General features: G+C 46.4%; 1 protein-coding gene across 4 annotated transcripts in view; it reads right to left on the bottom strand.

Moving 5' to 3' along the window:
* The window catches only part of RPGRIP1L (RPGRIP1 like), a 687,119-nt gene that overhangs the window by 529,611 nt on the left and 131,845 nt on the right, over positions 1-25,663 (bottom strand). For all 4 annotated transcript variants that reach the window (XM_069216318.1, XM_069216317.1, XM_069216321.1 and 1 more), the window contains exon 6: positions 8,482-8,625. In XM_069216318.1, coding sequence (XP_069072419.1) covers positions 8,482-8,625 — 144 coding nt within the window. The remainder of the gene's footprint in view (positions 1-8,481; positions 8,626-25,663) is intronic.

The following is a 25,663-nucleotide window of genomic DNA, read 5'->3' as shown; positions in this document are numbered from 1 at the left end:
GACCACTGTTAGGAATTCTAGGTTTTGCCTTGCCATACACTTAATTGAATAAAGAAAAATTGCCAAGGGGTCAAATTCTACTTTATTTGGGGTATTAACTCTATCACCAAATAGCCGATCATTAATGGGGATAAGTTGCAAAGCCCAATAATAGAGCCTCATGTCCGCCACCTCCTACCCACCATCTTAAGGGTCCTGTCTACACTGATCAAAGGAGAGTCGCAGGATTGCCCCACCCCACAGGAAGCCACTAATCAGATATTGTAATTCCGTAGAAAAGGTTGGTGGAAGCTGCAATGAGGAATTTTGTAGAGTATAGAAAAAGAGTGGCAGGGATATCTTTTTGAACAGTGTGAGTGGGACATAGGGCCAAGAATGAACCTTTCTCTTCAGTCTGTTAAGAAGTGGAACAATTAATTTGAGAGGATCAGAGGTCAAAGAATGAACCTTTCTCTTCAATTTTTTTAGAAGAAGAACTAGTTCAGTTCCCAACATCCACACTGACACGTTGTGATTTCCATGCCAGAGATCTCCATTCAGAGCGACGGAGGCAAGCAAGGGGTAGAGACCCTCACCAACATTGGCATACAGAGACATTTGGAGTAGAATATGGAAGAATCCATTGCTCCTCTGGAATTTGGAGACAGGTTCTAGAACCCCCCTCTTTTTTTTTTGCATGAAAGGATTTCGAAATGCACAAAATGACGACGTTGATGCTTTTTTGTTTTCTTTTTTGGTCGATCCTTCGATGACCTCTGGATAAATTCCAACTTGTGGCCAAAAGGGATAGCATCCATTAACCATGTGTGTGATGTTATGAAATCTCAATAAGGGGAACAGTGTGAAAACATTCCTCCAAGACAGCCCTGCAGGGATGAACTGTGATCGGTGGCAATCAGTTCTGGCTTGATATCAACTGTGCACATGTCTTGCTGTTTGTACTGCAAATTTCCCCTTTTTTGCTTGCTGTCTGTTCTCAGAGAACCCTGAGGTGGTTCTTGCTGGAGAAAAATATTGGGGTTTGTTGAAGTATGATTGCTTTTGCTATTGCTGTGCTGATTTTGCTTAGATATGCAACCCACTCCAAAGGATGAAAGACCCCCGCCTGTGGATACTCAAACGGTCAGTGCATTGTAAAATGTCCAAAGATCTTTGTGCCTCCAGGACTGTACAGTCTTGCCTCCAGCATCCAAATAGGACTTTCTCAACAAACTATATATCTAAACTTCAGGCCAAAAGGAAGTGCACATTATCCAGCCTTGCTATTTGCCGAAATCCTGTCATTGCTACATCTACCATGACATCAATAATTGCTACAGATGCTCTCTTCCCCTTTTAGGATAGGTTTTGTCTCTCCTTTCTCATCGCCTGGAATCAACTCTGTAGAAGAACTAATATCAGACCACATTTGTCTACCGTAATGGCTGAGGATGACCAGTGTGTTTGCTGCCTTAACAAAGGTTGCAGCCTATGTGGAACCCACTTGCCAAAACCATCCATTTTTCTACCCATACAATCAGGAGGAGTGGTATAGCATGATGTAGGACTGTAGGAACTCTTCTGTGCAGCCTCCATCACTATGGAGTCAGCTTTAGGATGTCTTATAAAGGCAAATCCAAGCGTTCTCAGGAGCATGGTATGTTTTGTCAAAACTTGGCACCATTGCAGGAACCTATCGAGCTTGCATGATTTTAAGTCCTTCCTGCGAAATGTAGTCAATAATTGGAACAGAACTGACTCTGTCTTGCAGGTTCTTTGAAGTCCAATAGAAAGCAGTCAGTTTCAGTGACTGTTGAAGGGAACTTAAAATATTTGGAAGCTCTTTTCACTAAAGAGTCAAATTCAGCGATATCATCTAGTGGTAAATCCTAATGAGGCAGATGCCCTATAACAGGGACAAGATAGAATCCATTCATAATGAACTACAGGACAGTAGTCTATAATATCTCCTTCCTCTTATCCTTCAGAAGCATCCTGATCAACAAACCTATAGGATCCTATGGAATTATGGTACCTGTGTTGGAGGTGGATGAGGTCCTTAAGGTGTTTGAATCTGTTGTGGTGTGGGAGGATGTTGTGCAGGTTGCTTTGGTTGCTTTCGTGGAAATCTGGTTTAATAATCTTTCATCATGCAATGAAGTTCTGTCATGTGGTCCACTAGTACTTTTAACATTAGAGTAGTATTCCTCATAACAAAGCCACCTCCAAAGACAACCTTCTTGACCATTTAAGGTTTTTGCAGAGTATTTTCTGCAACTTTTTGCAGTCTTTGTGATGATATTAATTATTAAAGAAATAAGTGCTTTCCTTGTATGGATCTTCAACATACCGCCTCTTCTTTACACAGAAGAATGCTTTCTTATTAGACTGGGGTGTGAATCAAGTATGTGAATCTATGATCAGATGCAGGAGAAACACATTTCTGGTAAATCTACAGAAATCTGTGCAGTCGAGGAGTTGAGCAGAGAGAGATGGAAAGGCGTGACAGCGAGAGTGTGTGCCTGTGTGTGTGTCTAGGTGCATGTGGAACCTCAGATGGTGAGTTGCCAGTTCAAACAGTTGCGGGTCCTTCTGGTAGCTGTCCCATTTTGCCTCTCTCTACCTGGTCCCTGATGCACTCATCTGTCCAGTGCTCTTTGCACACGTCAGTGTAGCACCATGTAACTGGCATCTCTGCTGGATCAACAAACACCATGACAAAGCTGAGAGAAGAGGTGCTCACTCTACGAGGTTGAACAAGGTCCATCTTGTCAGTCTACGACCTGCAACATGTGACACCTATACAATAAGAGGCCAAAGTCACAGCCACATGATCTTATTTGAGCCAATATGCAATGTTCAGTGCCCATCTGCATACATGTATTCAAGTCACAAAGATGTGCTGGACACCCAGATTGTGACCTGTGATTATTATGATGTCTTCCAAAAGGTAGCTTTCAGAGACTACTAGCAATGTCTTTCTTCTAGTAGACTTCATTATGCAACAAGACAGATGCACATTAATTTGATTGGCTCCCTCCAAGATGTCAAATGAAGCCCAAGATTTGAGTAGCAGGTTGGTATAATACCAGTCCCCACTTTGCAGAGAAGAAGGAAGACTGACACAAGGGATAGAACTGATTTAAACTCAGAGAACTGCACAGGTCAGTGGAGTGCAATTACTGTGAGGACCACTGTCCTTTGAGTAGGGTTATGCCAAAACCAGTGTGCCACTGCATAACATGACTCCATTGAGAACTGTCCCCACACCATCACTCCACACCCCTCTGGGAAAGAACCTGCATGAGAAATACTGCTGTTTGAGTTTGTCATCTAAGGTGCTGTCTTGTCTACCCTCAGCTTTGTTCACCATGACGTCAGGCACTTTTTTCTCTGAAGGAACATCCAATGAGTTGGGATTCTTACTAACAGGCAATGGACCTAACAAGGACATGACTACACATTTCAGTCAAACTGGTGTTAGGCTTCATGCTCACAGGTATCTTCCAAAGAGACCAACAGTGTTAAACCTGGCATCCGTGGCATGGGTCCCCCCTAACATTTTGCCTTCAGACCTCCTGTTTTTGCTGACTCTGTTTTTTCAGGTCTTAAGACTCTGGGCACTTTACCACTGCTAACCAGTGCTAACATACTTGTGCTCTCTTAAAACATGTTAGATTGGCTTAGAGCCAATTGTTTGGAGCCAACTGGCATATTTAATTTACTTGTAAGCCCCTAGTAAAGTTGCACTACAAGTGGACGGGGCCTGTAAATTAAATGCTGCTAATGCCCTGCAGCACTGATTGAACCACCAACTTAAGTAGCACTTTAAACATTTCTCAGGCCTGTCATTGCAGCCTTGGGTGTGCAGTATTAAACTGCCATTTCAACCCTGCAAAGTAAAACTAGCCCAAACCTGCCTTTTTAATACATATGTCACCCATGTGGTAAGGCCTGGACAACCCAGACTGCAGGGTGCAATGTACTTAAAAAGTAGAAAATGTACTTTTAAGTTTTACAATCCTAGTAGTGAAAAACGTGTAAATTCATTATTGAAAGACCCACCTCTCCCATAGGATAACACTGGAGTTTATTGTATTACATTTTAGAAGTGTAATTTCCAAATGGGAACAGGTCAACAGTTCATAATTGGTGTCTCTAGAATGGTAATGAAAAATACTAAGTTATGGTGAAGTCAGATTTTAAATTACAATTTTGAAAGTGCCACTTTTAGTAAGTTGCCATTTTCTTGCCTTAGCCATTTGGTGCCTGCAGCCTGTCTCTGGGTCAGATGACTGGGTGCAGTTGGCAATTGGGCTTTGTGTATTCCTCTTAGACAGCCACACACAATGGGGAGCTTGGGTGTGATTGGATGGGCCATCACTGGCAGGATGGGGGGCAGGAGCTGGGCCCAGTCCCATTTACACGTGAATAGGCTGTGTCCTACCTCCATACAAAGGGCTGCATACCCCTGTAGTTAGTTTGGAACCAGGGCCACGTCGGCAGGGCACCTGTTCACTTCCAAGGCATACCTCTAGAAGCTTCTCCAACCTACAAAGGCACAACTGGGTATAAAGATTGCACCTCAGACACCAACTATTCAATACACTTCACCTGTGGATACTCTGCCAGGGAGAAGAACTGCTGTGGTGCAGAAAGGACTGCCACTCTGCTGGACTGCTGCTCTAATGGACAGCTGCGTTGACTGCGTTGACCTGCCTTCTTCCCAGGGAGAGAAGGACTGGACCTGCATCCCTTGAACCCAGAACCCAGAGTGACTCCAAGGGCTAGCTGACTGGCCTCCTGATCTGAAGCCTCAGAGATACAACAGGGTTTCTTCAACCTTGCACTTGCCCTGAACTCTGCCCTCTGTGAGTCTACCCTGCCAAGTAATGCCACCCTAGTCCTGGACCCTTCAAAGTTGGCTAACGGTGCTCTGCTAGTCTCAGTGGATCCAGCGGAACCGAAGAATCGCCTCTGCTGCGCCGTGCAAACCTGAGCAGAACTGACACCGCCAATGCTGCATGGATTGAATCTGATGTAAAGACTCACACTGCCTTCGCAGCCCCATCGGAACCGCCGGTGCGTGTCCATCCTCGGTGCAGGATTCCGCATCCCTCGTTGACAGCAGCCCTGATGTCAGGCTCCGCATCGTAGCCTTGCAGCTCCTCTGGATGGACGCATCGCCCAAATGAGCGCTGTATCCTCAACATTGGACTTTGCAATGCAAGCTCTGTCAATGAGATCTTTGACGACGACGCAGGCACTCGCATTGCAGCCTTGCTGCATCTTGGACCCAATGCTTTGGCTGCACAATGCATCTTTGACACGGATCCTCGCAACGCTTCGCAAACCAGGATTTTAGGTACTCTGTTCAGCGGGCCTAACTGGGTCCCTGTAGCTGACCAACGCTCCATCTCAGTCAGCCTGAACTTAGGAATTTGTCCTGGTCCGGTGCAATCAGATATCCACAGTGGGCGCTTTGAGCTTTACAGTGCTATTTTCACTGAAATCTTTAAAACTGCATATCTCCGTTTCTACTGATTGGCTTTTTGTGGCTTTGGTCTTGTTTCATTTATTAAAGAAAGTTCTAATTTTCTAACTTGGTGTGGGATGGTGTTTGTGTGGTGTTTTCACTTTCTTACTGTTTGAACTGCTGCACAAATACTCTACACATTGCCTCTATGTTAAGCCTGACTTCTCTGTGCCAAGCTACCAGAGGATTGAGCACAGGTTAATTTACGGTTGGATTGGGTCTCACCCTGACAGGGTTTGTGGTTGCTGCGTTACCAGGGATCACGCCCCAGAAAACCAACAATCCAATTTTTTATAAACAGTATTCAGCACAGAATATTGGGGGTCATTTTGACCTCGGCGGTCTTTACCACCGAGGGACCGCCGTGCGGAAGACCGCCAGTTCAGGCGGTTTGCCGCTCGGCCTGTTATGACCGTTGGCAGCTCTCCGTCCCTTTACGGACAGAGAGCCGCCAACATCCATACTGGCGGGCGGCGGGGAAGGGGAAGTTGCTCCACCGACCCGCCAACAGAACACCGTCCAGCGAATCACGTCCTGTGATTCGCTGTGGCGGTGTTCTGCTGGCGGTGTGGTGTCGGCGGAGCTGCCCCCATGGCTCCCGTCCCCTCCCGGAGGATCGTCGGACCAGGTAAGTCGATCGTCCGTGAGGGGAGGGGAGTGGGGGGGCGTTGGGTGTTGTGTGGGTGCATGGGGGTGTGCGTGTGTGTATGTGAAGGGGGGGTGTGAGTGCGTGTATGCTTGCGGGGGTGTGGTGTGTATGGGAATGAGTGCATGTATGTCTGTGGGTATGTCTGTATGGATGTGTGCGTGAATGTGGGTGTTCGTGTCTGACTGAGTGTGTGGATGTTGGCATGTATGTCGGTGTGTGTGCGTGTAAGTATGTAGGTGGTGCCTGCGTGCGTGTCATGTGAGTATGGGTGAAGTGATGTTGGGGGTCGGGTGGGGAGGGGGGCCCTGCCACCTTTGGGGGGTGGCAGGCGTGGTCGGGGGGTAGGGGAGGGAGTCGGGGTGGGGAAGACCCCTATCAGTGCCAGGGAAGGGATTCCCTGGCACTGATAGTGCTTACCGCCATGGATTTCATGGCGGTTCAAACCGCTGGGAATCCACGGCCGTAAGCCAGGTCCAAATACCGCCAGCAGTATAGTGACGGCCGCCGGGCTGGAGACCCAGGTCTCCAGCCCGGCGGGCGGAACGCAGAACCGGCGGATGACCATGGTGGTAACCGCTATGGTCATAATTCCATGAAGGGAGACCGCCAGCCTGTTGGCGGTCTTATCGCCGCTTCTCCGCCTTCCGCCAGGGTCATAATGACCCCCATAGTCTGGAGTTCAAGCAAGCCCAACCTGTTTACTAAAAAATATTTCTGTGCTGCAAAGTTTCCAAAGTTATAAAAGATACATTATCATAGACAATTTACTCCATTCATCCATACATCGCTCAATCCATTTTCCTTCCTGAATCATCTCAGATTACAGTCTTATAAACATCATAAATTATAAACATCAATTTAAATACTTACCATAACAGAACTGCCCAGTAGCAACCACCCCTGCTCAAGCTGCTAAAGTGGGAGTTTCATGATGCCCCTGGTGTTAACTGTTTTGTATCACAGCTCTGTCTCTTGCAATCCTTGGCATGGAGGTTGTAGGGGGACACTTTCATTTCTTATGTATAAGTACACTGATGTGCCTACAGAGGCAGGGACAGAGAGAAGACACTAGTTTGTCTTTCATAACCCCTGCTGCCTTGGCTGTTGAAATGATTGATGCTTTTGTACAGTTGTTAAAGTCAAGCATGATTTCTCCCACGAATGTCAAACATTAACATCAGAGAGAGATCAGAATGAGTAGCACAGTTAGTGAATAATAGATTGTAAGGAAGCTTGCTTAATGGATGATGAATTTATCAAACTCAGCACAGACTGCCCATCATCTATCTTTATAAGAGAGTACTGCACCAGTGCAGGGTATCAGCTCTGAAGCAAATCTTTCTCATTCATATAGACGGTACGTATGAGTTGGGCACATAAGAAAGTGCACATATGTTGGTGGGATGAATGGTTGCTACTCCAGCTGGAATCATATATTAAGGCAAGTAGGAGACAGTAGAGCTCAGTACTCAAAAAGGCAGTGATAAACTACAAGATGGCAGCTCATTGTGGATGCTGGCACTTCTAGCTTGCAAGAGGGCTTAGTGAGTTGACACTCACAGCTGACATGAAGAAAGTTACTTACCTGCAACTGAAGTTCTCTAGTATTGCCACCTTTCATAGCTATAGGTGACTCTATGAAAGATCCAGTATGCAGAACTGAGGAAATCTATACCTCCCATCAATATTGACTTCCATCCCATCCAGTGAATACCACTTATTTGGCCATAACACCCGTTGTTTATATTGTTTAGAAACGGCAGACGTGAGGTATGAAATACAGTAAAACAAGTTATTACTGCTAATAACATCCCCACAGAATGGAATAAAAAGATTTTTAAAAGTCACTTCCCTTGGTCTTAACATTTATTCTCAGGTTAGTCTGACATGTCAAGAGATGGAGCTACATTCATTCACAAGGGTCTCGGAAGACACCGCTGTGTGAATGCAACCATATATGAACATACTCCGAGTACTGGTTCTCACCCCCCTTAATTGTCCCTGGGGGCAAGTACCAAGACTAATAGCTGCAAAGGATGCCCGACAAACTGCATTAGTGAATTTTTGCATATTGTACGGGGGTGCATATAAAAGTGGATCTGTACAAGCAAATGTAGCTCACACAGACTTTAAAATTATGTAAAGAAAACATTTCTCGCCTTGTTATTGTTTTGATTGGTGTTTAATATCACACCGAACTGATGGATTTTCACTCAGTCTCTAAGCCAAATCAACAACAAGGCGGAATGCTAATTAGAACCTGGGACCTGCATAAGGAATACTCGTGCAATCTGATTCATGTTTTTTTCAACTATACCTCTGACCTGCAGCCTGCTGCTCTCGGACCTGAAGCAAGGAGTCTTCATATTCTTTTTCCATCTTCTGCATTTGATTTCGCTGTATTTCTGCTGCCCGTTTCAGCTCCTCTATGTGTGCCTTGAGTGTCTCAATGACATTCTCTCTGTAAACCAATCAAAGAAACGGTTTAACAAAATAACCTCCAACAGGCAGTAGTATGTCTAGTGGTTAGTCCAGTTGTTACCACAAAGTTAAGTACAGTTGCATGTCAAAAATTATATTTCTCAAAGAAGAACGTTATCACATTTGTACCAACAACCTTATAAAAGCCAACTCTTTAAAACACTATAAAACAATAACTAGAAAACTAGATCAATGTAACGAATGAGATTCAAATCGCCTGACTTCTAGAACATAGTGGTAGATGCTTGATCAGAGAAGGATCCTTCCCAGCTCTTATTCAATCTTTAACTGGAACCGACAAAGCCAAACAGTCTGTCTTTTAACAGTGACAAGTTTCAGTGTGTGGTTGTGATGTATCATTTAGCCATTTTTTGTTGTGAAGATGTAGAGACCCTTGCCGGTAGCCTCATCAGAATGGAGAGGGGTTGATTTGTAGGAAAACTAACCATAACCCTCCTAAACCGGTATAACCTGCACTTATGGGAAGTGTAAAAAGCAACCAAGACTTCTGAACAGGGATGCTAAAGCACTATTCACCGTGGTTGTTATACTTTAAAGGGATGACAGCAACACTACTCGCTAGGCTTTCTATACTTTTAAAGGAAAGAACTAGGAATTTTTGGCAGGGCTGCTGTACCCTCAGTGGGAAGCGACAAGCAGTTTTAGGGATGATATACTTTTAATAGCACAGAAGTGCAATTTGTTCAAACTCAAAGTCCAAGGTTGTAAAGAACAATGAGACCGAACTGACCTTTGGCACATCTGAGAAGGTGCAATTCACCTTTATGTGGTATACGTGTCACACACTTCAATATCTTTTCCATACCTAAGAATTGAGGGTTGCAGTATACTTCAAACCAATCTGTCAGAATATTTTGTATGGCGGGGGGATGTGACTCAGTGGCCCGCCCAGTAGCTTGGTACGACTCACTCTGTTATTTAGCCCCAAAAACATTGCATTATAGTAATCATCCATGACAATGTATTCAGAGCCAGCCAGAAACATATCAGTGTGTAGGGTCAGGTACCTTTAAGTAGACTGGGCAAAAGATACAAAGGATAAAGTAGCGCATTTCATACTTTGTTAGGATAGTGCAAGTACCAAGAAGATCTGTAACCAAACAGAAGTTTGAGGCTGAAGGCCGAATTCTTTTATGAGCTCAGAGAACAACGAGGTGCCTTGCAATATCCATTTTATACATTGCGGCATTTTATCCTTAATAATAAATTGTGACCCCTTATTCAACGCCCATTAAATCCCTGGTTTCTTTGTTTTTCTAGTCAAGGACATCTTTCGGTTGCAGATTATGAATATTTTTAGAATATACTCTATTGAAGTAAACATATCTGTTAGTAGCTTGTAAAATATTGCAAACATATACCCTTAAACAGTTTAAAGTAAACGAATATCAAAGTTACTTTGATAAGCATGTGTGTACATGCACAAAGAATCTTGCTCTCTTGTGCTGAATTTTATAAGTTAGAATAAACATTTTACCATAAACTGCGATGGAACATGGAGTCTCAGTACAGAAAATTCAGATGAAAGTGGTCTGAAAAGCTAGTCCTTATAATTGTGTAAGTGGCAGTTGAGTTATTTTGCCTTTCACATTGTTTTCCGATTCTGACTGCCGAACAGTGTTGTAAGAACTCAGCTATAGTAATAGATAACTTCCTCATGACCTATGGGTGACATGACACCACAGTTCCATGGTGGCTGCCCAGCCCTCACAGCACTCTTGACATCAGCAGCCCATTTTGGGATACAGGGTTGCCACAACACTATCAACCAAGGTGCAGTCCTCACCGCACAGCAGTACATACCACAGTGCCCCCTCCTGGCATACAGGGTCGCTGCGAAGGCTCCGCACATGCTTCAGCCCTCGTTATTGTGCAGTATCCTCCAAGGCGGCCCTTACTGGCATATGGGATCACTGCAATGGTTCGCAGAGGCTTTACTGTCTCCACATAGTACTCTGCTCAAGGCTATCTTAACAGTGACCCTCTTCTGACATGCAGGTGTCGGCGACTTGAATCTGCCTATGGGCAACAACAAGATTGGTGCAGCAGACGCCTCCCCACATCTCGCACCTCAAGTCCACTCAACAGGGCTCCCCAATGGACTTCACTCCCTCCAGTAGTCTCCTCTTCCACACAGGTCACACTGGTTTTGGCAAGCAGCAGGCACTGGTGTTCCAGGCTCTAGGGGTTGCAGCCGCCGGGGTAGGTCTCGTGCGGGGACTTCACCTAGCAACTGGCCACGGCAGTCCTTCGGTTCATACATTTTCCCAAGGGGCCATTCCCTAATATATAGGAGGGTCCAAATCTATTTAGGTTTTTTCTGAGAAGCAATTAATGCCCTTTCACATACCTCACACCTTTAAGTCCTTTAGTGAAGCTTAGGAGTTTTCTGTTAATCAGTCCAGAAGAAACGCCAACTAATCCGATGTGGACAATTTACAGGCGTGAAACATGTCAACCTTTTTCTAGGGTTGAAGGGTTAATTTTCCTTCTTCCTGATCTCTTTTATGGTAGAGTGCAGGAACACTATTACCTTTTTCACTCCCTTTGTTTTTAATCTTGACCTAGACCCCTCGTATAAAATAAACATACAGTTGGTAGGATCTAGAGCCAATTTTAATCCACCCCTTCCAGCTATTTTTTCCTCGTAGGTCTGAATCTACCCCTACATTCCACCTTGGCACACATTGAAAAAGATCTCTGGCAAAGAGCCCTCTTGAGCAGCCCAGACATTGCAGCGCCAGCCCGACGAGGAGCAGGCCCTATGATGAAGCAAGACGCCCGCTGGGTGTGTGAGGGCCCTGTCTTCTACTTTTGTTGACATGTGGCTCTTCCCTGTGGAACAGTGCACCTTATTTCACTGTTGACTTAATTCTGGGAGGATGTGCACTGGATCATTTTGAAGTCTCCCTATCCCTCTAATATTTCGCTCCAGGCTCAAGAGCAGGTAGTCTTGGTTTCCCTGAGTGATTTCCCTTCACCCAAAAGAAAGACTAGCAAGTCTTAGCCACCAGTCCTGGTTAGAGGCAGAAGTCTTGCAGAGCTTCCCCTCCTCACACAGCCTATCTGGCTACTTGGCAGACGACAATACAAATACATTTCACAAATGCACAGAGGCCAACATACCAGGCCAATACAGACCATATCACAATATAGAAATACCATTAAAATTTCAGGAACATCAAAATTGGTTCCAAGGCACCCTACCACACATTTTAGAAAATGCCAGATTGGGTCCCCTCAGTAACGATGGGGGCACATGGCCAGTTCTCGCAGGCTACACACTGTATCCTAAAATACATAATTTACCTGTGGGCAATCTGGGCACTTTAAATAATGATTTAGTTAGACCAGTGATACTCAAAGTACGGCCTGGGGGCCGCATGCAGCCCTCCTGACCTTTACATGCGGCCCTCTGCTTAACATCAGGACTGGGCTGCTGTTTACTCAACTCTGCACAATGATTAAAAATATGTTAAATTAAAGGAAACCCCTTATTTAAATGTTAATTGGAGGCAAAAAAAAGGAAGTAACTAGGTTGCCCTGCACCTTTAGGAAAGCTTTCATTTTTAAACACCTACTGCAGCAAAATTGCATAAATATAATAAGGTCTCTTCAAAAATCAAAACTGTATTTCATTAACATACAGAGTCGTTTCAACTTAGTACATCAGATTATATCAGTGCATTGAGAAGAATTTGCTTTATAAGTGATGGTTTTCAAACATAAATCCGGAAACCTTCAACCCCCTACCCTGAAAACTATGCCAATAGTGAACTAATAGGCACGTCGGTTGTTATGGGCACTCTTTGGGTGGCCTGGGTTCTTATTACACATGAACAGTATAGTTTATTACATTAAACACATGAGAAGGTTTTGCACAGGGCACATCCTAAAGTCAAGTATTTTGAGGTTCTCTTATATGCACTAATGAAGAAAAAGGGCAGAAGTGAAATAAAAGAATTGTCTAGGATCACACATTTTGCTAAAGTGGGGAAGCCAGGATTCATACCAGGTTTTCTGGTTTCACATTATGCAGTTCACCCACCATACTGCACTGTCCACCTTCCGCCTACCATCAATGCGGCCCCCGGTCACATCACAAACCAAACTTTGTGGCCCCTGGGAAAATGTTTGTGAGTACCCATGAGTTAGACTATACAGATGTTTAACACAGTTTGTTATGCATACACAAACAGTTGCCAGTGAGGGCTGTTCAAACTCTCAAACCACAAATGGCTACACCTGGCATTAACAGAGTGACCATTAATGCAATCATTGGTAAAGTACCCACCATACGTGAGGAAATTCCATTCTGGATTGCCTAAAAAAACAAAGCAGCTTGAAGCAGTGTTTGCCTATACAGGACCCCAAGATAAACATAGAATTCTCACAATGTGCTTACCATGCAGGATTGGTTCGGTCACTAGACGACTGTGCCACATGGGGTACATTTTTTGCTGCACTATAAACTCTAACTCATGGTACACCATCTCCTGCTGTTTCACCAGATGTATTTCAAAACAAAGTCAGGGCGACCCTGGCCCAAGATTTGGAGATGGAATAGGTAACTTTGCCACAGTATCCTCAATTGTTTTAGGAAATATTAAAGGGGAAGCAGCAGCACTGGCAGTTCAGCAATACCTCATCCAAGTTCCATTAATAGACTAGAAGCACAAGTTACCAAAAATTACTGCTGAAACCTATAGCTCTATAAGTTGAGATAATTTGGGGACTAGACCACCTAAATCACAGCTTAGAGGTAGTTCTGACAAAGACAATACAAGGTAAGCACCAGAGTCTTCCAAGAAACAATGTGATAAACAAAGAAATAATAAAGGAAAAAAAAAACAGAAAGCTCTGAAAATCATTATAATTTAATACAACATCATGACACTTTAATACAACCTGACAGGTATCCGTATACTGATACACACCACTCTCATTCCGTCAAGCCTCATCTGACAAATGGTGTCAGAGAGGGGGTGGTAAGAACACAGACAAGACAACTATGTGAAACCGAAAAACGACTCATAACGCTTGCCTGACATCTTTATAAAAAAGGAAGAAAAACTCCACACAAAAAAAAAAAACAATTCAAAAAGAAGAAGTTTGCAGCAATATAGGTTTCACATACTGAGAACATTACTTCAGAACACAACATAAGCAGTGACTCCACTAAAGAGCGCAACAGAGGTCATGATAGTTAGCCAGAATCTTCAAGAGTTTCTGGCTGTGAAAGCAACTAACGACTACACAGAAGTCGAAATCCCAGATCAGAGGGTTCCCCCCCTCCTGACAGACTGAACAAATTAAATACACAGATTGAGGGTGACATAATGCACAAAATTAAAGACGTTTTCTGGCAAATTTTAACACTTAGATATGATATTCTCTTGGCTTGATACTTGTTCCTGAAGAAGTAAAGCAAGCCTACTCTGCAGAATGGGCCCCTGCACAAGCTCCTGAACTATATCACAACCCTGTGGGCTGGGATAAGGACTCGCCTTATCATGTAATACCCATAAGGTCCAGCCCGCAAGTGCAGCCACAATACCCAATTAAACATGAAGCAAAAGCTCCAGTGAGAGAAATTCTCATACAACTCGAGTACCAGGAAGTAACTAAACCCTGTGTATCTCCCATTGAATAACCCTTTGCTTCCAGTAGCTAAGCCGGATTGCTGCTACAGAATAGCCTTAGATTATAGACATTTAAACAGCCACAGATGCACATTTGCAATACAAAATCACAAAGTAGGGCTTTAATGAATAATAGTGTCTGTAAAAAATACAAGACAATCCTGGATATTTCCAACAGGTTTTTCTGCCAAAATATAGAGATCATTGCAGACTGACATGGTTGCAGCACAACACCTACACACATGTGAAAATAAAACAAACTTGGTTATCCGGCTAATACCGAGTACCATTTGTAGGAGGCTGGCCCTCTATGTAGTGTGCAAAACTAAGCAGACTGTGCAGGGGGTCCAGGCAACCACACGTTGGTTTCCAGAGGTAAAAATTAGACCACCTAATGCTCCAATTTTTAAGGTATCTGGTCAAGCAGTTAGGCTAATCCAGGAAATGTGCTAACCATTTGTTGTACTCACAAAGTCAGTCATGCACCACACACACTCAATGAATAACTTGACAGTAGAATTTGCAAATACTTCCAACCTTTTTATCATTTTTAAGACCAAAATGGTTAAGATACGTTAAGTACTTTTTGAGTTATGATTCTTCAAAGTTTTAATAAAGTTAGTCCTTCTGTGCATAATTACGCACCATAAGAATCAATGGAAGGTCACTGTAAGGAAATGACTTCCTTGGCATGGTTACCCCTGCCTTTTGTTGATGTCAGTTATGATTGAACGTTTGCTGGGGCCCTGCTAACCAGGCCCCAGCACCAGTGTTCTTTCCCTAAACTGTACCTTTGTTCCCACAATGGGCACAGCCCTGGCCCACAGATAAGTCCCTTGTAAATGGTACCCCTGGTACCAAGGGCCTTGATGCCAGGGAAGGTCTCTAAGGGCTGCAGCATGTGTTATGCAACCCTTGAGACCCCTCACTCAGCACATGCACAATGCCTCACAGCTTGTGAGTGCTGGTGGGGAGAAAATGACTAAGTCGACATGGCACTCCCCTCAGAGTGTCATGCTCACCTCACACTGCCTATGGCATAGGTAAAGTCACCCCTCAAGCAGGCCTTACAGCCCTAAGGCAGGGTGCAATATACCACAGGTGAGGGCATATGTGCATGAGCACTATGACCCTACAGTGTCTAAGCAAAACCTTAGACACTGTAAGTTCAGGGTAGCCATAAAGAGTATATGATCTGGGAGTTTGTCAAACACAAGCTCCACAGTTCCATATTGGTTCCACTGAAATCTGGGAAGTTTGATATCAAACTTCTCAGCACAATACATGCACACTGATGCCAGTGTGGGATTTATTGTGAAATGCACCCAGAGGGCATCTTAGAGATGCCCCCTAAATACCAGTCTGGCTCCTAGTGCTAGGCTGAACAGTTTCTGCCAGCCTGCCACAACCAGTCGAGTTTCTGGCCACATGGGGAGAGTGCCTTTGTCACTCTGTGGCCAGGAACAAAGCCTGTATTGGGTGGAGGTGCTTCTCACCTCCCCCTGCAGGAATTGTAACACCTGGCGGTGAGCCTCAAAGGCTCATGCCTTTTGTTACAGCACCCCAGGGCATCCCATCTAGTGGAGATGCCCGCCCCTCCAGCCACTGCCCCCACTTTTGGCGGCAAGGCAGGAGAGGATAATGAGAAAATAAGGAGGAGCCACCCACCAGTCAGGACAGCCCCTAAGGTGTCCTGAGCTGAGGTGACCCCTGCCTTTAGAAATCCTCCATCTTGAGATTGGAGGATTCCCCCAATAGGATTAGGGATGTGCCCCCCTCCCCTCAGGGAGGAGGCACAAAGTGGGTGTAGCCACCCTCCAGGACAGTAGCCATTGGCTACTGCCCTCCTGACCTAAACACACCCCTAAATTTAGTATTTAGGGGTGACACAGAACCCAGGAAATCAGATTACTGCAACCTACAACAAGAAGAAGGGCTGCTGACCTAAAAGCCCTGCAGAGACAACGGAGACGACAACTGACTTGGCCCCAGTCATACCGGCCTGCCTCCAGACTCAAAGAACCTGCACAGCGACACATCTGACAGGGACCTGCGACCTCTGAGGACTCAGAGGACTGCCCTGAACCCGAAGGACCAAGAAACTCCAGAGAACAGCGGCACTGTTCACCCACAACAACATCTTTGCATAAAGAAGCAACTTTTAAAGAACTTACTCTTCCGCGCTGGAAGCGTGAGACTTCACACTCTGCACCCGACGCCCCCGGCTCGAGCTCCAGAGAACCACCACTGCAGAGAGGCCTCCCAGGTGACTGAGACTACGTGAGTAACCTGAGACGACCCCCCTGAACCCCCACAGCGACGCCTGCAGAGAGGATCCAGAGGCTCCCCCTGACCGCGACTGCCTGGTAACAAGGAACCCGACGCATGGACCAAGCACTGCACCCGCAGCCCCCAGGACCGAGAGGAACCAACCTCCAGTGCAGGAGTGACTAGCAGGCGGCCCTCTTCCTAGCCCAGTCGGAGGCTGGCCTGAGAAGCCCCCCCCCCCTGTGCTCTGCCTGTTTCACCTAAGTGACCCCGGGTCTCGCCATTGCTTCCTATAGCAAACCCGAAGCCAACTTTGCACACTGCACCTGGCCACCCCTGTGCCGCTGAGTCTGTGTTTTGTGTGCCCGTTTGTGTCCCCCCCCAAGTGCTCTACAAAACCTCCCTGGTCTGCTCCCCGAGGACGCGGGTACTTACCTGCCGGCAGACCGGAACCAGAGAACCCCTGTTCTCCATAGGCGCCTATGTGTTTTGGGCCCTCCTTTGACCTCTGCACCTGACCGGCCCTGTGTTGCTGGTGCGGTGACTTTGGGGTTGCCTTGAACACCCAACGGTGGGCTGCCTATGCCTAGGAGACTGAACTTGTAAGTGCTTTACTTACCTCAGAAACTTAACCATACTTACCTCGCCCAGGAACTGTTGATATTTGCACTGTGTCCACTTTTAAAATAGCTTATTGCCATTTTAACCTATACTGTGTGTACTACTGCTTTAATTCAAAGTTCCTTACTTACCTGTGTGGAGTACCTTGCATTTTATGTATTTACTTTAAATCTTGAATCTTGTGGTTCTAAAATAAATTAAGAAAATATATTTTTCTATATAAAAACTATTGGCCTGGAGTTAACTCTTTGAGTGTGTGTTCCTCATTTATTGCCTGTGTGTGTACAACAAATGCTTAACACTACCCTCTGATAAGCCTACTTCTTGACCACACTACCACAAAATAGAGCATTAGTATTATCTAATTTTGTCACTATCAACCTCTAAGGGGAACCCTTGGACTCTGTGCACACTATCTCTCACTTTGAGATAGTACATACAGAGCCAACTTCCTACAATCACCTAAAAAAATACATATAAAATCACACAGGTTAATTATCAGTCTCTTCTTTTGCAAGATGGTCGATAAGGTTGGTGGGCATACCGTGCCAAATGGTGAGACTCGGGTGGTTCCCGGTGCCTGTGGGAGCAGTGCTGGAAAGTCTCTTCGTGCAGGCACAGGGCCACTTGGAGGGGCCACTTGGAAAAGAAGCTGGTTTGCAGGTTTAACGGCGGTGCCTTTGGGTCCCCTTGGGCTGTTGAGGTCTCAAGGGGCTGGGGACCCATGGAGTAGGTTGCGCGATGAGGGCTCAGGGCGGATGGAAGTAGAGCGAGTTGGAGGTCTTGGATGCTGCACGCAATGGAACCCTTTGGAGCCGGAGGTAAGTCTTCTTCTGGCGGCCTTGCAGGACGACAAGGGCACTCTGGTGGGAGGCCTGGGGTGTTCCTGAAGTCCCTCGACTGGGGCTTCCTCTTGGTCCAGTTGCAGCTCTGGATGAGCTGTTTTTGTTGTTGTCCGATGTTCCCTGACCAGTACCTGGGGTATTTGGCACAACTCGTTCACGGGAGGGAGCAGTGCCACCAAAATTTGCACACTTGTAGGTCTCGTCCAGGCTGTTGTTGGTGTGTCATCGGGCCCGGCTGCGACATCTGGTTGCGGAGATATCGTCCGGTCGGTGAAGTGACCCTCATTGGTTTGCTGATTCTTTGCAGGTCTCTGTAATTTCTTGAGTTGTGCCTCGACTCAGGAAGGAGATCTCTGGCTATTTGCGAAGCCGGGAGGTCCTCTGGGCCTTCTGAGGTCAGTCCATGGGCAGCTCCTCCGCAGTGGCGATTGTCGGGGCTCTGGTGCAGCAAGCAGGGGTCTTGGAGCCTCTTTAGGTGCAGCAGGTCCTCTGTTCTCGTTCTGACGGGTTCTTTGGTGCTGTCTTTTCTTCCTGATGAATCTGATTTCTTGGTCTAGAGGAGCCAACAAAATTCTGAATTTAGTGGGCATTTTAGGGGGAACCTGGTAGTGTCCAATGGGACACTTACCCTTGGGTGGCTGCACCCACTACAGTGACCACTTCCTGTGGGAAGGATCACTACCATAAACCTCATTGGCTATTTTCCTGCCATCCAACATGGAGAAAAATTAAATGGAGGGTCCACTTCGCCTGCAAGCCCCTAGGGGTGGTGCATGCTCAGTGAGAACTCTCCTCCTACCCTTTTTGTGTGGTTTCCTGCCTTTGCTCCCACCAAAAGTGGGGGTTGACAAAGGGGGAAGTCATCTGCTGCTAGCAGGCCTGGGGATCGAGTTTCAAGGGCAGTAGCCCTTTGAAGCTCACCACCAGGAGTGCGCACATTCCTGAAGGAGGGGTGTTAGCTCCTCCACCCAGGAAGGGCATTGTTTTACAAACCGGAGAGCCAGGGCTCTCCCTCAAGGTTTGTATATTGGCCATCTGGAGGTGGCATGCTGGATGCAACTAGTCAGCAACCATGCCAGTTAGGTTAGATTTTTACAGGGGGCACCTCTAAGGTACCCCTGGGTATATTTAGGGATAAATCCAATACTGGTACCAGTTTGGATTTATCTTCCTGAGCTGTCTGATACCAAACAATCCAGGGTGCAAAGTGGCCATCATGTAGCTGGGGAACTCGTGTTTGACCAGTGTTCAGTACATGTACTTTAAATGGCTGCTCTGTTTACGCACTATGTCCCAGATTTGGAAAGGACACAGCGGGGACATATTGGTCATGCAACTATACCCTCACATATTGTATGGTGCACCCCACCTTACGGCTGGAAGGCCTGCTAGAGGGGTGACTTACCCATAACATATGCAGTGTAGGGTGGACAGGGCATACAGGGAGTGTGCCATGTCGAATTTGTCTTTTTAGGTTTGCCCCAGAACATTGAGCCTGCAAAGGCAGTGCTGGGTGCGTCTGTGTGTGGTGCCCTGGAGTGTGGCACAATCAGTGATGCTGCCCTTAGGGACCTACCCCTAATATCCCAAGCCCTGGGTACTGCTGTACTCATTTACTAGGGACTTACAATGATATTTAAGAGTGCATCCAATTGTGTGTGCTAAGCATCACAGCAGATTTAGGGGAATGAGCTCTGGCCCAGGGAACCCGGTTAGCAGGAGCCCTGGGCACTAACATTTCTAGGACATATCAACATCAGGCAAAAAGTGGGGGGCTTACCATACAAAAAGAGGCCTCTTCTCGCACCATTGGCTACACCCATGTAACATTTAATGAAGGTGCCACAGTGCCAATTGCTTTTATATTCTAATGTAGAAATGCACTTTGCATCCACTTGAAAAAATTCTGACTGCAGTTCAGATGGCTGTCATAAAGGAAAGACCACTGGCTTGAGGAAAATATATATCTGTCATTACTCCCTTTCCAGCCTTAGAGGCTCTTACAAACGACAGCTTCCAGAATACGAATGCCTTACATCCTAGATGGACAGAATGAGCCACTTCCCTGATGGCCACTGATGTAGAGTATGTCTTTGACCCTACACTACAAATTCATTTCTCCAGTATGAACAAGACTATCCCATGGCCACTAACACATTGCCTCTTGAACAGTATAAATATGTTATACGTATTTATGGTTCAGCTCCGCCGGCTGTAGGCACCAAGCAGCAATACTCTACAGCTTTGCACAGCTGTATAAGGTGTAATGAAGGATGCAGAGTTTTACTCTCAACAAACCTTTATGCTACCCCTACGGGATTGCACTGCACAACTGCTGAACTCAAAGCTTTAATTCTGGCACTGGAACATACAAATGTTGAATTCTCACCGCTTATAGTGTGTGATTCATATTACTGTGTCCAGTCTTTCAATTAAAATTTGCATTATTAGCTCTTAAATGGATTCAGAGACTCAAAAAGGAAAACTATAAACAATAAAGTGCGTTGGGGAAAGGTGGCAGAACTCAAAGACAGCCTGCCACAGGTTCATGTAATTCATACACTGAGTCATCAATGTGTTGGAATACATGTTATAGGGAACTCCCTGACTGATGAAGCAGCTAAATCTGCAGTTAAGACTGACAGTAGCTGTGATTACTTATTCTCAAGGGTAGATGAAGAAATTATGGCTGCTGTTAATGCTTTCACTGACAGCATTACTTTACCAAAAGCAAATCCAGCAAAATATTCCTACCACCTAAGTGCCCAAAACATACCATTCTGGGGGTGGGTTGTAGGAAGTTCGCTCTGTATGTACTATTTCAAAGTAAGAAATAGCATGCACAGAGTCTAAGGGTTCCCCTTAGAGGTAAGATAGTAGCAAAAAGAGATAATTCTAATGCTCTAATTTGTGGTAGTGTGGTCGAGCAGTAGGCTTATCAGAGGGTAGTGTTAAGCATTTGTTGTACACACACAGGCAATAAATGAGGAACACACACTCAGAGACAATTCCAGGCCAATAGGTTTTTATATAGAAAAATATTTTCTTAGTTTATTTTAAGAACCACAGGTTCAAGACTTACAAACAATACTTTAAATGAAAGGTATTTCACTCCGGTATCTTAGGAACTTTGAATCAACACAATAGCATGTACAGTTTTGGCAAAAATGGCAATAATCTATTTTAAAATTGGACACTGCAAAATTCGACAGTTCCTGGGGGGAGTTGAGTATTTGTTAGTTTTTCAGGTAAGTAATACACTTACAAGGTTCAAAGTTAGGTCCAAGGTAGCCCACCGTTGGGGGTTCAGGGCAACCCCAAAGTTACCACACCAGCAGCTCAGGGCCGGTCAGGTGCAAAGGTCAAAGTGGTGCCCAAAACGCATAAGCTTCAATGGAGAAGGGGGTGCCCCGGTTCCAGTCTGCCAGCAGGTAGGTACCCGCGACTTCGGAGGGCAGACCAGGAGGGTTTTGTAGGGCACCGGGGGGACACAAGTCAGCACAAATAGTACACCCTCAGCGGCACAGGGGCAGCCAGGTGCAGAGTGCAAACAGGCGTCGGGTTTGCAATTGGTTTCAATGGGAGACCCAGGGGTCTCTTCAGCGAAGAAGGCAGGCAAGGGGGGGTCTCCTCTGGTTAGCCACCACCTGGGCAAGGGAGAGGGCCACCTGGGGGTCACTCCTGCACTGGAGGTCGGATCCTTCAGGTCCTGGGGGCTGCGGGTGCAATGGGTTTCCCAGGCATCGGGTTCTTTGAAGCAGGCAGTCGTGGTCAGGGGGAGCCTCTGGATTCCCTCTGCAGGCGTCGCTGTGGGGATCAGGGGGGTCAACTCTGGCTACTCACGGGCTCGCAGTCACCGGGGAGTCCTCCCTGTAGTGTTGTTTCTCCGCAGGTCGAGCCGGGGGCGTTGGCTGCAGAGTGGAAAGTCTCACGCTTCCGGCGGGAAACGTGTAGTCCTTTAAAAGTTGTTTCTTTGTTGCAAGTTTCAGTCTTTGTGGAACAGGGCCGCTGTCCTCGGGAGTTCTTGGTCCTTTTAGATGCAGGGTAGTCCTCTGAGGCTTCAGAGGTCACTGGATCCTGGGGGACGCGTCGCTGTTGCAGTTCTTCTTGAAGTGGGGAGACAGGCCGGTAGGGCTGGGGCCAAAGCAGTTGGTGTCTCCGTCTTCTCAGCAGGGCTTCAGGTCAGCAGTCCTTCTTCGTCTTCAGGTTGCAGGAATCTGTCTTCCTAGGTTCTGGGGGCCCCTAAATGCTCAATTTAGGGGGGTGTTTAGGTCTGGGAGGTTAGTAGCCAATGACTATTAGCCCTGAGGGTGGCTACACCCTCTTTGTGCCTTCTCCCTGAGGAGAGGGGGGCACATCCCTAATCCTATTGGGGGAATCCTCCATCTGCAAGATGGAGGATTTCTAAAAGTCAGAGTCACCTCAGCTCAGGACACCTTAGGGTTGTCCTGACTGGCCAGTGACTCCTCCTTGTTTTTCTCATTATCTCCTCCGGCCTTGCCGCCAAAAGTGGGGCCGTGGTTGGAGGGGGCGGGCATCTCCAGTAGCTGGGATGCCCTGTGGTGCTGTAACAAAGGGGGTGAGCCTTTGAGGCTCACCGCCAGGTGTTACAGTTCCTGCAGGGGGAGGTGAGAAGCACCTCCACCCAGTACAGGCTTTCTTCCTGGCCACAGAGTGACAAAGGCACTCTCCCCATGTGGCCAGCAACATGTCTGGTGTGTGGCAGGCTGGCAAAAACTAGTCAGCCCACACTGGAAGTCGGGTATGTTTTCAGGGGGCATCTCTAAGATGCCCTCTGGGTGCATTTCACAAAAAAATGTACACTGGCATCGGTGTGCATTTATTGTGCTGAGAAGTTTGATACCAAACTTCCCAGTTTTCAGAGTAGCCATTATGGTGCTGTGGAGTTCGTGTATGACAGACTCCCAGACCATATACTCTCATGGCTACCCTGCGCTTACAATGTCTAAGGTTTTGCTTAGACACTGTAGGGGCATAGTACTCATGCACTTATGCCCTCACCTGTGGTATAGTGCACCCTGCCTTAGGGCTGTAAGGCCTGCTAGAGGGATGACTTATCTATGCCAGAGACAGTGTGAGGTTGGCATGGCACCCTGAGGGGAGTGCCATGTCGACTTAGTCATTTACTCCCCACCAACACACACAAGCTGGCAAGCAGTGTGTATGTGCTGAGTGAGGGGTCACCAGGGTGGCATAAGACATACTGCAGCCCTTAGAGACCTTCCCTGGTATCAGGGCCCTTGGTACCAAGGGTACCAGTTACAAGGGACTTACCTGGATGCCAGGGTGTGCCAATTGTGGAGACAAAAGTACAGGTTAGGGAATGAACACTGGTGCTGGGGGCTGGTTAGCAGGCCTCAGCACACTTTCAAATCATAACTTGGCATCAGCAAAGGCCTGAGGGGAGGGGGGCACATCCCTAATCCTATTGGGGGAATCCTCCATCTGCAAGATGGAGGATTTCTAAAAGTTAGAGTCACCTCAGCTCAGGACACCTTAGGGTTTGTCCTGACTGGCCAGTGACTCCTCCTTGTTTTTCTCATTATCTCCTCCAGCCTTGCCGCCAAATGTGGGGTCGTGGCCGGAGGGGGCGGGCATCTCCACTAGCTGGGATGCCCTGTGGCGCTGTAACAAAGGGGGTGAGCCTTTGAGGCTCACCGCCAGGTGTTACAGTTCCTGCAGGGGGAGGTGAGAAGCACCTCCACCCAGTACAGGCTTTCTTCCTGGCCACAGAGTGACAAAGGCACTCTCCCGATGTGGCCAGCAACATGTCTGGTAGGCTGGCAAAAACTAGTCAGCCCACACTGGAAGTTGGGTATGTTTTCAGGGGGCATCTCTAAGATGCCCTCTGGGTGTATTTCACAATAAAATGTACACTGGCATCAGTGTGCATTTATTGTGCTAAGAAGTTTGATACCAAACTTCCCAGTTTTCAGTGTAGCCATTATGGTGCTGTGGAGTTCGTGTATGACAGACTCCCAGACCATATACTCATATGGCTACCCTGCACTTACAATGTCTAAGGTTTTGCTTAGACACTGTAGGGGCATAGTGCTCATGCACTTATGCCCTCACCTGTGGTATAGTGCACCCTGCCTTAGGGCTGTAAGGCCTGCTAGAGGGGTGACTTACCTATGCCAGAGGCAGTGTGAGGTTGGCATGGCACCCTGAGGGGAGTGCCATGTCGACTTAGTCATTTTCTCCCCACCAGCACACACAAGCTGGCAAGCAGTGTGTATGTGCTGAGTGAGGGGTCCCCGGGGTGGCATAAGACATGCTGCAGCCCTTAGAGACCTTCCCTGGCATCAGGGCCCTTGGTACCAGGGGTACCAGTTACAAGGGACTTACCTGGATGCCAGGGTGTGCCAATTGTGGAGACAAAGGTACAGGTTAGGGAAAGAACACTGGTGCTGGGGCCTGGTTAGCAGGCCTCATCACACTTTCAAATCATAACTTGGCATCAGCAAAGGCAAAAAGTCAGGGGGTAACCATGCCAAGGAGGCATTTCCTTACATGGGTGACTAAGTGATACCCAACCAACACCACAGGCTAGAATAATTAAAGAAGCACATGAGGGTGTAGCATCTGCCCATGCTGGTGTGGTAGCCACAGACTCTGTTACAGAATCACTATTGGTGGCACGATCTGTACAAACAGACAAAGCAGTATGTCCCTAGTTGTGATATTTGCCAGCAAATTAAAAGCTCCACCATCAAAAACCCACCAAAAACACCCCCTTTAGTTTCCAACAAAACACTAAAATGGGAACCCTGGGTATCGCTGTGCTTTATTCCTCCTCATATCATCCTGAGGGAAATTTGATTATGGAGAGGAAAAAACTGAGCTTTAAAGCAGTGTATTAGGTTCAGGTCGAAGTAGGATCTATCACCCGTATGGAGTCCCGAGGCCTTTAAATAATCTGCCTAGATGATCTTTGGGTGCAGACCCCATATGAAGTCCTTTTCTGCATCTAGATGTATGTCCCAGATCTTGATGGTCCCAGCGCTGTGCAAGCAGACAAACTTTTTGACATAAAAGAATATTTGCTATCTTACAGTAACTCCAAGACTTCCGGGATGAGGTTTAAAACACACATGCTGCCACTGAAGGAGTGAAGGAGCAACCAGCACCTTCCAGGCGGATTCCAAAGTTTGGGGATCTGGTTAAAAAAAAATTGTGGTGAAGACAAAATTTAGTCTATCATACATGCACCAGTGCCAGTCCTAGGAATTCAAGGTACAAGAACTGTGATTTTGCCACCACTTGCTGGTTGTAAAGACTAACACTTTGCCTCCATTGATCAAGCAGAATTGCATCATGTGGCCGACCCCGTCTCACTAGCCTACAGGAAATACATCTTCATGCATTAAACATTACCAACTTTTTTTCTGGTTACTTTGTCGACATTGATGACATCTCTTCTGATTCTTCTCACAATTCACTTTATTGTGTATGTGATTTCCTTCACTAGTTGAAATGCACTTCTCTGATCACTGTGTGGTCCTATTTGTGGATTACACTTGCATTCTTTTCTCTAGTCTTGTGGATTAGATTTGTGACTGTTTTCTTCTTGCTTATAAATGCCCATTATCTTCCAGAA

The sequence above is a fragment of the Pleurodeles waltl genome, chromosome 12 (genome assembly GCF_031143425.1).
Source record: "Pleurodeles waltl isolate 20211129_DDA chromosome 12, aPleWal1.hap1.20221129, whole genome shotgun sequence".
Classification (NCBI taxonomy): domain Eukaryota; kingdom Metazoa; phylum Chordata; class Amphibia; order Caudata; family Salamandridae; genus Pleurodeles; species Pleurodeles waltl.
Note: the sequence above shows the minus strand (reverse complement) of the source record. Positions and strands in the feature narration are given on the sequence as shown.